The sequence below is a fragment of the Salvelinus alpinus genome, chromosome 12, assembly GCF_045679555.1.
Source record: "Salvelinus alpinus chromosome 12, SLU_Salpinus.1, whole genome shotgun sequence".
Classification (NCBI taxonomy): domain Eukaryota; kingdom Metazoa; phylum Chordata; class Actinopteri; order Salmoniformes; family Salmonidae; genus Salvelinus; species Salvelinus alpinus.
This window is the reverse complement of record NC_092097.1, coordinates 22,029,877-22,043,762: the sequence shown is the minus strand read 5'-3', so window position 1 is coordinate 22,043,762 and position 13,886 is coordinate 22,029,877. Positions and strand designations below refer to the sequence as shown.

The window sequence follows — 13,886 nt, the reverse complement described above, 5'->3', positions numbered from 1 at the left end:
TTATCTTACATGCATCTCTGCAAACTTCCTCGCTTGAATCATAGTGAGTCACATCCACGTAAGAACTTAAGTAGGATGGAGAAGTTTTATATGTCCACTTTAACAATCCACAGTAACACAGGGCCTTGGGGAGCTCAGTCATAGAAGGCCAGTCAGATGAGAGATGACAGGCACTTACTCATACTGCCAACAGGACACAAAGCCCTGGTGTAGATAAAGCCTGTAGCCCGTATCCCCGCTCATCAGTGCTCAGGCAGCACAGCCTGGCACACCAAATGATGCGTCTCATACAGACAATTAAAGAGCAAATCAATTCTGCTGCTTGGATTAAATAATGGAGGCGCAGTCATTTACAACCACAAAGCACACAGTGGAAAACATGCACGGCTACCATAGTTACAGGAGACATTGATTGCAGCATGTTTCTCCAAGATCCCACAGATGAAAAAGTTAGGCCAATCACAAACAGACCTGTTTTTCATTAGAGGTTATTATTCACTGAAAATACAATGGCTTCTTACTAATCTTCCCATTACATTTTGGGTGCAGTTTTTAAGGCAGCTCGTAGAGGGCATGGGGATCATAGTGAAGTCAAGGCTTATTACCAAAGACTTCATAAACTTAATAAGTAACACTAGATCTGAGTGGCTGGATGAAGCAAGGGACTGAGATGTTAGGACTGTAATCACCACACAGCAGTCAGGGGAGACAGGAAGGAGAGTAGTGCTCACTACGCTGAGCTACTCTGTCTGAGAGCCCTGATGAGGTCACACTCTGAGGACCAACAGGCCATCAAACCCTGCCTTTGACGTCATCAACAATCCTCTCACTCCGGTTTAAGAACAAATATGCATACTTACTCCACACTCTAGGAATATGAAACTGAGTCATTGTGTGTGTTTGTGTGTGTGTGTGTGCCTGCGAGAGAGACATAGAGAGCATAAGGAAGAGTGTACTCACCAGCCTGGTTGGTTGTGATGTTGACGGAGGAGTACTGTGGTGAGTAGGGGCTCTGCTCGGAGACCCCATTGACGGCCTGCACCTCGAAGGTGTACTGTGTGTGCGCCAGCAGGTCACTGATGTAAACACGGGGCTCTGTCAGACCCAGCTGGCGGGGTACAAACTGGACATTGTCGCCACAGCGCGTGCAGCCTCCCCGGCCCCCTCCACAGCTCTTACAGATGATGTTGAAGACCACATCCTCACGGCCACCTGACTCCCTCGGAGGCTGCCACTCCAGTATCAGAGACGTCTCGTTCACGATAGACAGAACGTTCTGAGGAGCCGACGGCACGGCTGGAAACACACAGACAATAGACAGTCAACTGAGATGGTTTCTGTTAGGAATGTGAGAAGCATTTACAGTAGTCTCATACACTACATGACCAAAGGTTTGTGGTCGCCTGCTCGTCGAAACATTTCATTCCAAAATCATGGGCATTAATTTGAAGTTTGGTCCCCCTTTGCTGCTATAACAGCCTCCACTCTTCTGGGAAGGCTTTCCACTAGATGTCGGAACATTGCTGCGGGGACTTGCTTCCATTCAGCCACAAGAGCATTAGTGAGGTCGGGCACTGATGTTGGGCGATTAGGCCTGGCTCACAGTCGGCGTTCCAATTCATCCCGAAGGTGTTTGATTGGGTTGAGGTCAGGGCTCTGTGCAGACCAGTCAAATTCTTCCACACTGATCTCGACAAACCATTTCTATAGGACCTCGCTTTATGCACGGGGGCATTGCAATACTAAAACAGGAAAGGGCCTTCCCCAAACTGTTGCCACAAAGTTGGATGCACAGAATCGTCTAGAATATCATTGAATGCTGTAGGATTAGGATTTCCCTTCACTGGAACTCAGCCCGAACCATAAAAAACATCCTCCTCCACCAAACATTACAGTTGGCACTATGCATTCTGGCAGGTAGTGTTCTCCTGGCATCTGCCAAATGCAGATCCGTCCGTTGGACTGCCAGACGGTGAAGCGTGATTCATCACTCTACAGAATGCGTTTCCACTGCTGCAGAGTCTAATGGCGGCAAGCTTTACACCACTCCAGCCGACGCTTGGCATTGCGCATGGTGACCTTAGGCTTGTGTGCGGCTGCTCGGCCATGGAAACCCATTTCATGAAGCTCCAGACAAACTGTTACTGCGCTGACGTTGCTTCCAGAGGCAGTTTGGAACTCGGTAGTGAGTGCTGCAACTGAGGACAGACGTGCTATGCGCTTCAGCACCCGGCGGTACCGTTCTGTGAGGTTGTGTGGCCTACCACTTTGCGGCTGTGCCATTTTTGCTCCTAGATGTTTCCACTTCACAATAACAGCACTTACAGCTGATCAGGGCAGCTCCAGCAGGGCAGAAATTTGACGAACTGACTTGTTGGTAAGGTGGCATCCTATGACGGTGCCATGCTGAAAGTCACTGAGCTCTTCAGTAAGGCCATTCTACTGCCAATGTTGTCTATGAAGATTGCATGGCTGTGTGCTCGATTTTATACACCTGACAGCAACAGGTGTAGCTGAAATAGCCGAATCCACTCATTTGAAGGGGTGTCTGTACTTTTGTATATATAGTGTATGTGGAGTGTGGTTTGACTACAGATTTAAGGTGTAAGAAAAACTAATGGACTCAATGTACTCTAGTTAGTTCAAAAGAACTACTTCATGACATTTAATTCAGATGTTGGCAGGGGAATTAAGTTTCTTGTGTCCTTGGAGTTCTTGAGGGTAGGAATACCAGAGCAAGTATCACCCTACTCAAATAACCCTTTCACTGGAGGAGAGAGAACCCACACTCCTACAAATACAGTACAGTCTCTTTGAGGTCTTTGCCTGGTATGCTCAACTAAATCCTTCCCCCAGGAAGCCCATTTAAACACACTGGACATCAACATGAAGATAGGATGACTTTTCATGTCCATGTTGTCACATATTTGTTTCAATCTGTTGGTTATGTATAGCAGAACATCATATGTAGTGCAGGACAGAGAAAGTGACTGTTGCTCACACACAACCACTACTTATAGAGGCATTACTGGTTGAAAGTAACATTCCCCATGGCATCACATTTGACTGACAGCCCAAACAAACACACAATGAGTACTGTTTATCTTTTATGGGCATGTGCAGCTAATTAGGGAGGATGCCCTCTCCAGGGCTAATGAGATAAACAACAAAATTCCCCCTGCCCATAAACACATAAACCTGAATTGATCACTTATTTAACCGCCCTTTTAATTGGCTCCCATTAACAGACCTCCAGGCCTGGAGCAATGCCCATCGAAGCCCTCTGTGTGTGTGTCTCTCTCTCTCTCTCACGCAAAAACAGCCTCCTAAACATCATCTCTTTCCTGGGGAGGGCTGGAATGGGCGGCTAATGGCCCCTGTTAGCTTGAGGGCCACTCAGATAGGCCCGTTTCCCTCCTTTAATCATCCCGGGCCCGCTGCGTTTAATACCAGCGACGTGACGCTGCTTTCTCATTCACAACAGCTGCTCTGTTCCCAGAGCCGGGCTTATGCAAATCTCCTTTGTTGGAGGCGCTCAAATATTTCTGTCCCTCTCCCTTTCACAGAGGAGGGAAGGAGAAAAAAATCAGCCATGGTTGTGAAAGGAGCTCTCTCTCTCTCTCTCTCTCTCTCTCTCTCTCTCTCTCTCTCTCTCTCTCTCTCTCTCTCTCTCTCTCTCTCTCTCTCTCTCTCTCTCTCTCTCTCTCTCTCTCTCTCTCTCTCTCTCTCTCTCTCTCTCTCTCTCTCTCTCAGCACACTATATATACTGCATATTCCTCTCTCTCTCTCTCTGTGTTCATGTCTTCCCCCGGGATAATCTTTATCCCGCCTGTGTTCTCTTTCTCTTTTCTTAGACCCTCCGTTAACCATAAATTCAAATGGCTTCATTGGCATGACAAGAGGAATCTAGGCCTAGTCTATTCCCCCTGTCTGTCCCACTACAATGCTGCATGGCCTGACCCAGTAACCTCTGCTCTGGCTGAGGGCAGCAGGGCTCTATGATGTGAGGTGGGGAGGCTGGCCTATGTGTTTTGGGCCAGACCTGTTGGCAGTGCTGGGTGTATGTGAGGGACTGCTCTCTGACAGGCCTCCTCTGTTTCTGCTCAGAGAGGCTCTGGTGTCCTTTGATCTTTGATTCCTCTCAGTTCCTCAGGACCAGGGTGTGAAATGAAAAGAGTGTGTTTGTGTGTGTTGGTCGATAGTACATACTTGTGCAGGGCATCTGGAAGGGATCTGAGTCAGTGCGATAGTAACCGTTGCGGCACACACAGTTAGTGGCTCCTTCGTTGGTGGTGCGGCTGTTGATTGGACACTGCATGCAGGATACATCACCCTGTATAGGCTTGAAGAAGCCCGATGGACAAGCTGGGATAAAAACAGAAGAGAGAGAGAGATAAGATATGAACATATCCACATTTACATACTGTATTTCATGTTTGGTCAGTTTTATTCCCTGTTTGGCTTCATCTCACTACGAGACATGTGGTCCAGAGACCAAAATGCAAAAGAGACAAACACAGATCACAGTTGAGCATAAATATACATTAGTGCATCCTCCTCGCATGTGAGGGTTTCTCTGTGGAGATGACAACATAACATGTACAGTACTGTGTTTTACTTTAATTATTCAGCGTGCTCACATCACACTAATTGCCTGAGACTCTCTGGAGTGGACTACTTCCTGTTAAGTGCTCTTTAAAGGTCCTCTACTCTTGCTGGGAGAGTGGCAGGAAAACTTACAGCCATGGTTAGGGGTGGTGATCACACACTACTGCATCAAAACTGTGTGTGTGTGTGTGTGTGTGTGTGTGTGTGTGTGTGTGTGTGTGTGTGTGTGTGTGTGTGTGTGTGTGTGTGTGTGTGTGTGTGTGTGCGTACGCATGTAAAAAGCAGTCAAGCACTACCATTTACAGTGAAACTCACTCTCCCTGAAATCCTCTTCATCCTTACCTCAGTTACCCCCCACTCCTGCCCCCACTCCCGCCACACACACACACACACACACACACACACACACACACACACACACACACACACACACACACACACACACACACACACACACACACACACACACACACACACACACACACACACACACACACACACACACACACAGTGGAACCCTTCCCAGAATGCACAGCAGCCCCTGCTCAAGCACCATGTCAAGAGCTGTTTTTGTACTGGGGTCAAACCAGCTGAGGTTGGTATAGCTTGAGATAATCACCACCCACCTCCCTCCTTGTCTCCCCATCCATAAAAGGAGGAAATGGAGTAGTGTGGGGACTCGCTACGAGCTAAAGACACACATGAAAAATCCACACACAGGAGGTGCCACACTTATGAATGACCTTCACAGAGTTATGAATGTCCTTATGCCAATGCTACCTGCTGTGATACATTATGTAACATTGGGATTGCAAAAAAAACAACATCTGGAGGGATCCTTATCCTGTTGAATACTCTGCACCATAACCCATCTCACAAACTCTCACTATGTTCCATATCTAGGAATAATAAAACCGTCATTTCCCTATCATCCCTGGTCTGAGCTGCCAATTACAGCTGGATTAAAGTGTGTGTCATATGGAAACGTCTGCAGCTGGAACTTTATTTGGAGAAGGTCAAATCACAAGGCAGGATAAATCTGGGTTCAATCCCACTGTTTATACTAGGAAGACAGATACCAGTTCCCAGTGACCATGCTGGAACACCATGCTGGAGCAGGATTACTGCTCTTTTCCAATCCCAACTCCCCACAAACTCCCTGGAAAACACATCTCAATCATCATCCTCTGTCCAAGACTGCTGCACACACTAGAGCACTGCTGTGCTTTAGTAGCCCAATCCCTGGCCCTGGCCCATCAAACTCAGATTCCTTAGAAAAAAGTGTCACACAAACAGAGGAACATTTTCAGTGAGGCTGATGCATCCTGTGGAAAGATCATTGTCATTAACATCAGCCGCAGGAAGCAGTATTGGGGATAAAACGGAGGAAATCTGATCAAGCTCTTCAATAAATATTAGTCTCAATATATTTTTCTTCTCCTGTGATTGATGGGGGAAAGCGATCTGGTACAGAGTGAAACATGAGGCCGGCACATTCACACTGCCAGTCACCAGAGTCACTGAATGAGGCCCCAGCTACAGATCTGTGGATTGGGACTGAGACTAAAGAACACAGTGGTCTATGGCAGTGAAGAGCTCAGAGGAGCGCCACCAAAGAAAATAGCAGAAAGAGCCAGCGAGAGGGAAAGGAGAAGGGGTGGAGCAGAGGAGAGAAGAAGAGAAAGACAGAAGGCAGTAGGCGGCGCTTAGGATTGAGTAATGGGTGTTTAGGGCAAGCATGTTTTATATGGAAGAGAGAGTTGGGAAGGGGGCACAGTGTCAACAACTAGGCCTATTGTCTATTGTTTGGTAGCCGGATATGACCAGGTATCGCTTTTTCTGTCTTTATTGTTCCTACTGTCCTGTAGCATCCATGACAGAGACAGAGAGATAGAGAGACTGACAGACAGAGAAACAGACAGACCAGGCTGTGTTAGATGTGGGGCTCAGCTTGTCACCACCAGGGCCATATATTTTTTGGGGGGGAGGGGGGATTCCACCAGTCTTTCAAGAGGCTGTGTTGGAAGGCTGGGGAGCTGCTCGGTGTCAGATGTAGCCTGCGGACGAGTACATAGCTCTGATTAAAAAGCAGATCAGCGCTTTGATTCCCTCCTCACTCAGATTGGTAGTGTTGAGCTGTTTGATCACAATCTCCCTCGACTCGCTCAGTCAACATGCAATGGCTGAAGCCTTATTATGATGCAGCTTCTGACATCCCTCTGGCAAGGGGAGGTAATAATGAGGGGAATATTCATTGCTGGTGTTTTATTTTCCCTCCTTTTATTCTTTTTAAATATATGTCTCTATTAATATCCTTAAATAAATAAGCACGTTTTCTCAGCTTTCTGGATTTTGACAGAAGTGATGAAACGCTGCATTAAGTCAAGAAGAAAAGGCGCACAGAAACATTCTAATGGAATTTATAAACACTTCAGATTTAATTTAGTGTCAGCTGTGTCAAAGGGTCCAGATCACCTCAAAGTGGTTCCAGGCACACGCCAAGAAAGGAAAGGCTTGGCTGTCACATCTCAATGACTGCTGTTCTCCAGAGCAGAGGCAACACAGTGACTGGCTAGAGCCCAACCCTTTCTGTCTGTGTTATGAACTTTAATAACACATCCTGACATAAAGAATTTATTTGGGAGTACTGTTGACTCACTGTATAAAAAGGGTATTGTGAGAGGTAAGTCCTCCGTGCCAGGGAGCCAGTCAGGTTTTACAGCAGGTCATTTGCTGGTTGTTTCAAAGGCTTCCCGGAAGTTTCAGCCAGGCAAATGTATGTTAATGGAAAGAGAGAACCTGCAGCTCAGAGCCACTGTATAAAGCCTAGTCTGTGTGAAAAGGTGGGGCTCCATTGTTTTCAGTGGCAGTGCTGATGATGAAGCCAGCCACTACTGGAAACATTCTGAGCTGACAGTGCATCTGGCTTCTCCAGCTCAGTTTGAACAGACACACACATGCACACACAAACGTGCACGTACAGACACATACAGTACATGCACACACACACACACACACACACAGACAGAAATATTTGCAGGCAGCACAGCAGCAGAACGGTGTGCCCAGACAGTCAGGAAGAACCCAAACAAAGGCTGGGCATTTGGCATTTCCATCATGGCTGTCTGAGCTGTGCAGTGCCTTACCATGGCCAGGGAATCATCTGGCTGATAACAGCCACTAATCCAGCCAAAGGCATGTCTATTGAGAGAAACCCATGACCTGTTCCACACCTCTCCCGTCCCCGTCCCCGTCCCCCAGCAACCCCACCCGACAGAGAGGTCCTTTGTCCACACCCCCCACGCCCTCTCCTGTTTCCCCATTCCTCCTATTCAGCTGCTTCAAAACCAGCCCCCAAAAATGCTGAATTTAATGAAAGCAGCCCTCAAAAAGAGACAAGGGAGAGAAAGGGGTAAGGTGTGTGTGCGTGTGTGCGTACGTGCGTGTGTGAGTGTTCATTACGTGTGAGTGTGAAAGACAAAAGGCTGGAGGGGAAAGAACTGGAGGTGTGAGGTTTTGTTAGCGCAGCAGAAAAAAAGTGCTGAAAGCTGTGAAAATGGGCAGAGTCACAGGGCTTCTCTGTGTGGACGTTTTCTATTGTCACAGAGAGAGAGGGCCACTGTAGGGAGCGATGGGCTTGGTCGTCATGGCACTTCTGCTCTCTGTTTACTGTCTGTCTACTGTATAAACAATTTGGATCACTGGGAAAAATAGATGAGATGTTATCCCTTAATAAGGATAGACCATAAAGAGAGAGGGGCTGTTTTGTACCATACTTACTGTCCGATGAAGGAGCAAATCAGATCCAAATTAGAAGAGGAAAAACTGTTAGCTATAATATGGACAGTGAATACACTTGTACTGTTCTGAATCCTGAGATGTTTTCTCTGCAGTGGTCACATGTGAGGAGGAGCTAACCTTGTGATGGGCCAGCCAGCTGTGCAAGCCATGGCCACAAGTTAACCTAAGGAGAGCATCCATATTGTAGGTAAAGCCAGTCTGTCCCCTTCATGCCGGCCCTTCCATAGGGAACACACTTCTATTTGGCTGAGCAGTGACATACAGGGCCCCAGAATTCAATTAAGGCCTGGGTCTCACACAGGGCCAGCTAATTCAATCAAAGCGGTGTGAAAGCAATTAGACGACTGGCATTCACTTCACCCCACACACAGGCACAAATTAGATATTCACTTCCCTCTCTAGGTTTCCCTGTCTGATGCAATTAGCGTGCCTGTATCTCGGCGTGGCTCGCACTGGGGAGCAGGGTGTGAGGGTGACCAATGACCTACTGGGCGTAAATTAAGCTTCTCTCCACCTCCTGGACAGGACAGGAACACTTCCTGTGTGAGTAAGTCGGACGCCCACTTGCACTACTAAGGAGAGGAGAGGGCTGGACTTCACAGTGATTCAGAGGCTGGGGTCAAAACAGCAGCCTTCACTGGTTGTGCAGTCCCCTCAAGGCCCAGTGAGTGATGGCTGCTTTCATCTTACATTCTATCCATGTGTGTGAAGACTGCACATGTATGTAAGTCTATGTTGTCGTTGTGTATTAATTATGCATGAATGTGTGTGTGTGTGTGTGAGTGTGTGTATCTGCAGAAGGATCTGGCAGGTGGAAGGTGAGTCATTGTCAGTGCCCCTGCTCTAAGCTATGTTCCTCTACAGTTGTCAGTGAGCTCTCCTCAGACAGCATCCAACCCAAATCCACCCAGCGGGCGCCATGGAGACAGATTAGGTGCTACGGCGGAGCCCGTGTGAGCGGGAGATTAGTAGGAAACGTGTGAGACACCTGGGAAATGGCCTCTCAACAGCTGGAGAGGGGAGGGCCCAGGCTCACAATACAGACTAGAAAGCCGGCACATGTCCCAACACACACACACACACACACACACACACACACACACACACACACACACACACACACACACACACACACACACACACACACACACACACACACACACACACACACACACACACACACACACACACACACACACACACACACACACACACAATGCTGACAGAATGCATTTATAAACAACCCCTGGCCACAGCCCAGAGGACAATTTCAGCTATCTATACATCTCCTAGGTGCCAAATACCAAGCTCAGATGTACTCTGTACCCCAGTCTTGGTATCAGAGGTTTCTCTCACTGGGGCACAGAGTACATGAGTACAACCCCCAGTATAACTGTGGTATGGGTTAGCATTCAAGGACAAAAGGAACATGGGCCAGGTCAACATAGTAGCTCACTAAAAATAATCTGCTGGTGGATTAAAAATGTTGTAACCTGATAACAGCAGTAAAGTTATTTCCAGAAACCCAACGTCCTCATTCATTATCCCCATTCATTACACGTAAGAAACCAACAAACACCTCTCCACACACTTAGACCCTCTCCCCATACCTTATTGTCACATGTGGCAAACATTATCTTTCTCATTCAAACGACATATCCATGGTGTTCCTTGAGTTGGAACACCACGCAGTCATAATGATTATCAGGTCATAAATACCCCCAAAATGTATAATCAGCAAAGGGAAAAGTGTCTTAACCACAGTATTTCCATAGTGTCTGATAACTACCATGTGTCAATAGAATTGGGGAAAGATGAAAGGGAAGAATCTCTGGAGCCATACATGCAGCACAGTAATAATGTCTGGAATTTTCACTGCTGCTTTTTTTCCCCCCTCCTCATTTTTTTCCACACAGAATAAAAACTGAAATGGGGTATGGTAAAATTACAGGCATTTGAGCCGACACAAAAAATTGTGAAGGGTCATTTCATGCAGGCAGATCACTTGACAGCTTGCTCTCTGGAGGGTCCAGGGGGCCAATCAGGTTGGAGGTAGACCCACGAGCCCCGGCCTCGGTATATGGGGCTGCAGATGGTTGGGGTGTGGCCAGAGAGAGTCAGGCAGACCCCTGTAAAATAATTAATCTCCATTAAAGATGCCCTGTCAACCTCAACCTGCTACATCTCCTGCCTGCAGTCACAGGAGCTACCTCTGAAACTCCCCTTATCTCCCTACTGATAATTAGGATGATCACAAGAAATAGTAAAACAGGAAGATACATACAGCATTGATTTGCCTGTAGAGATAACCGTTGTCAAGCACACAAAAACCCATATTTGACACATAGATCCTCAGTTGCTAAATCATGCTCTCTGGTGAAGAGTTACACAATGATACGTCAAGTGGAATGTACAGTAATAGACAAAAGTTTGGACACACCTACTCAGGGTTTTTCTTTATTTCTACTATTTTCTACATTGTAGAATAATAATGAAGACATCACAACTATGAAATAATACATATGGAATCATGTAGTAACCAAAAAAGTGTTAAACAAATCAAAATATATTTTATATTTGAGATTCTTCAAAGTAACCACCTTTTACCTTGATGACAGCATTGCACACTCTTGGCATTCTCTCAACCAGCTTCATGAGGTAGTCACCTGTTTTAATTAACAGATGTGACTTGTTAAAAGTTAATTTGTGTAATTTCTTTCCTTCTTAATGTGTTTGAGCCAATCAGTTGTGTAGTGACAAGGTCGGGTTGGTAAACGGAAGATAGCCCTATTTGGAAAAAAACATGTCCAAATTATGGCAAGAACAGCTTAAATAAGCAAAGAGAAACAACAGTCCATCATTACTTTAAGACATGAAGGTTAGTCAATCCTCCACATGAAAGGAAGACCCAGAGTTACCTCTGCTGCAGATGATAAGCACATCAGATGGCAGTCCAAATAAATGCTTCACAGAGTTCAAGTAACAGACACATCTCAACATCAACTGTTCAGAGGAGACTGCGTGAATCAGGACTTAATGGTCGAATTGCTGCAAAGAAACCACTACTAAAGGACACCAATAAGAAGAGAGACTTGCTTGGGCCAAGAAACACAAGCAATGTACATTAGACCAGAGGAAATCTGTCCTTTGGTATGATGAGTCCAAATTTGAGATTTTTGGTTCCAACCGCCATGTCTTTGTGAGACGCAGAGTAGGTGAATGGATAATCTCCGGATGTCTGGTTCCCACCGTGAAGCATCGAGGAGGAGGTGTGATGGTGTGGGGGTGCTTTGCTGGTGACACTGTCTGTGGTTTATTTAGAATTCAAGGCACACTTAGCCAGCATGGCTACCACAGCATTCTGCAGCGATATGCCATCCCATCTGGTTTGAGCTTAGTGGGACTATCATTTGTTTTTCAACAGGACAATGACCCAAAACAAACCTCCAGGCTCCTTAAGGGATATTTGACCAAGAAGGAGAGTGATGGAGTGCTGCACCAGATGACCTGGCCTCCACAATCACCTGACCTCAACCCAATTAAGATGGTTTGGGATGAGTTGGACAGCAGAGTAAATGAAAAGCAGCCAACAAGTACTCAGAATATGTGGGAACTCCTTCAAGACTGTTGGAAAAGCATTCCAGGTGACTACCTCATGAAGCTGGTTGAAAGAATTCAAAGAGTGTGCAAAGCTGTCATCAAGGCAAAGGGTGGCTACTTTGAAGAATCTAAAATATAAAACACTTTTTTTGGTTACTACATGATTCCCCATGTTATTTCATAGTGTTGATGTCTTCACTATTATTCTACAATGTAGAAAATTGTAAAAATAAAGAAAAACCCTGGAATGAGTAGGTGTATCCAAACTTTTGACTGGTACTGTAGGTGTTACTCCTCCCCAGCTCATTATAGTCACTGATGTTGTCAGTGGTAATGAGGACAAAAGAGTCTGTCCTGTCTTTATCCACACAAGACATTTCAGACAGGTGCTAAAAGGAGTTACTGTATTCATCATCTCTACTGGCTTTGTACTGCAACACTTCACACTGTGAATGGTGTTACATAAAGCACATAGCTGGATCTCCCAGACTGATTCAACGCAGCTTCACTCAGCACTGCATGCTACCATGATTTAAGAGAGTCATGGTGGCTATTGTACTGGGAGTGTTACAGTGATCCAGGATGGGGAGAAAACAATGACTTTCTCCATCAGCACTTGAACGGGAATGCTCTGTTGAGAATTTGAGACGTAAGGGACAAGTAGGAAACGGGACGATGTAGGAGTGATCTCGTGTCAGAATTTCTCCTGTCATTGTGAGGGGGACAAAGGACATGGACACATACCCTTATACACCCCCTCCCATGGGAACAGTTTACCTGCCAATACTCAGGACACACCCAACAACATGGGTATTAGGGTTGTATAAAGCAGTTGGTCATGACATTTCCCCCTTACTGGAACAGTAATATCTTGGATGATGAAATCATGCTTTTTGCTTTATGAAATGTATCGCGCCTCTGGGATAGGGGTAAGGGAGGGCAGACAGCGCACACACACACACATACAGAGCACATACAAACACATATAAACACACACACACACACAAACACACACCATGCTATGATTCATAGTTTTTTTTAGGGAGTATGTGTGTCTCCACTCCACTATCCATATCAATGTGTTTGGAGTCTTTATGAGTTTTGACGGCGACTGTCAGAGCCCTGGCCCCTAAACTCCCAAATGTACCCTTTTCTCAAGGACAGGCTGTTGCCTGGGAAACAGGAGCTCCTGTCATGGAGGACCTCACCGTTCCGCATGCTGCACCTAGAGCTTCGAGCTGTGATCAGAGACACTGTCTAGAACAGGAGGAGGAGGAGGAGAAGGGGGAGAAGGAGCACCTCCTGCAGACAACCATGGTGTTAAAGTGGAACGGACAGCATTTTAACAACATGAAATAGTATTAACATTTGTTCATATACACCCCCAGAAAGAATATGATGCCTTTGTTGTTATTTTCTGACAAGCAAGCACTCATTTTCACGTTTTCATACATTCAGAGAATGTTTGGGAATGACATAGAGTAAGGCATTTGTGAAAATTCTATAGCAATATAGAGTGGGAAAGCAGCCATACGTTTGGACAATTAATAGACACTGCAGTAAATAAAACCTAATAAAAACATCTGTCATGTCCAGGACCGGAGTCTACACAGACCAGTGTGCCATAGCCAATCAGAGTTACAATAGGCCAATATGCAAATAAGCCATTTACCACATAGGCAGGCCTCTCTAGCGACTTTTCTTGGTAAAAGATTCTAGCGACAAATTCAGCTACTTAAACGGGCCTCCCATCATTCACTTTGAACTGGACTGTGTATTTAGAGGCAGTAGCAACACCCGACTTTAGATTATTAGAAAGCATTCACCAAAAGCCATAAATACAACTGAATAGATTTCTGCAAATATGTAAATCCCAC

General features: G+C 46.0%; 1 protein-coding gene across 9 annotated transcripts in view; it reads right to left on the bottom strand.

The window, feature by feature from the left end:
• Positions 1 to 13,886, bottom strand: part of ephb2b (eph receptor B2b) — a 190,550-nt gene that overhangs the window by 49,219 nt on the left and 127,445 nt on the right. For all 9 annotated transcript variants that reach the window (XM_071335379.1, XM_071335385.1, XM_071335382.1 and 6 more), the window contains exons 4-5: positions 4,210 to 4,365; positions 961 to 1,296 (exon numbers count right to left, since the gene is read on the bottom strand). In XM_071335379.1, the coding sequence (XP_071191480.1) occupies positions 961 to 1,296; positions 4,210 to 4,365 (492 nt within the window). The remainder of the gene's footprint in view (positions 1 to 960; positions 1,297 to 4,209; positions 4,366 to 13,886) is intronic.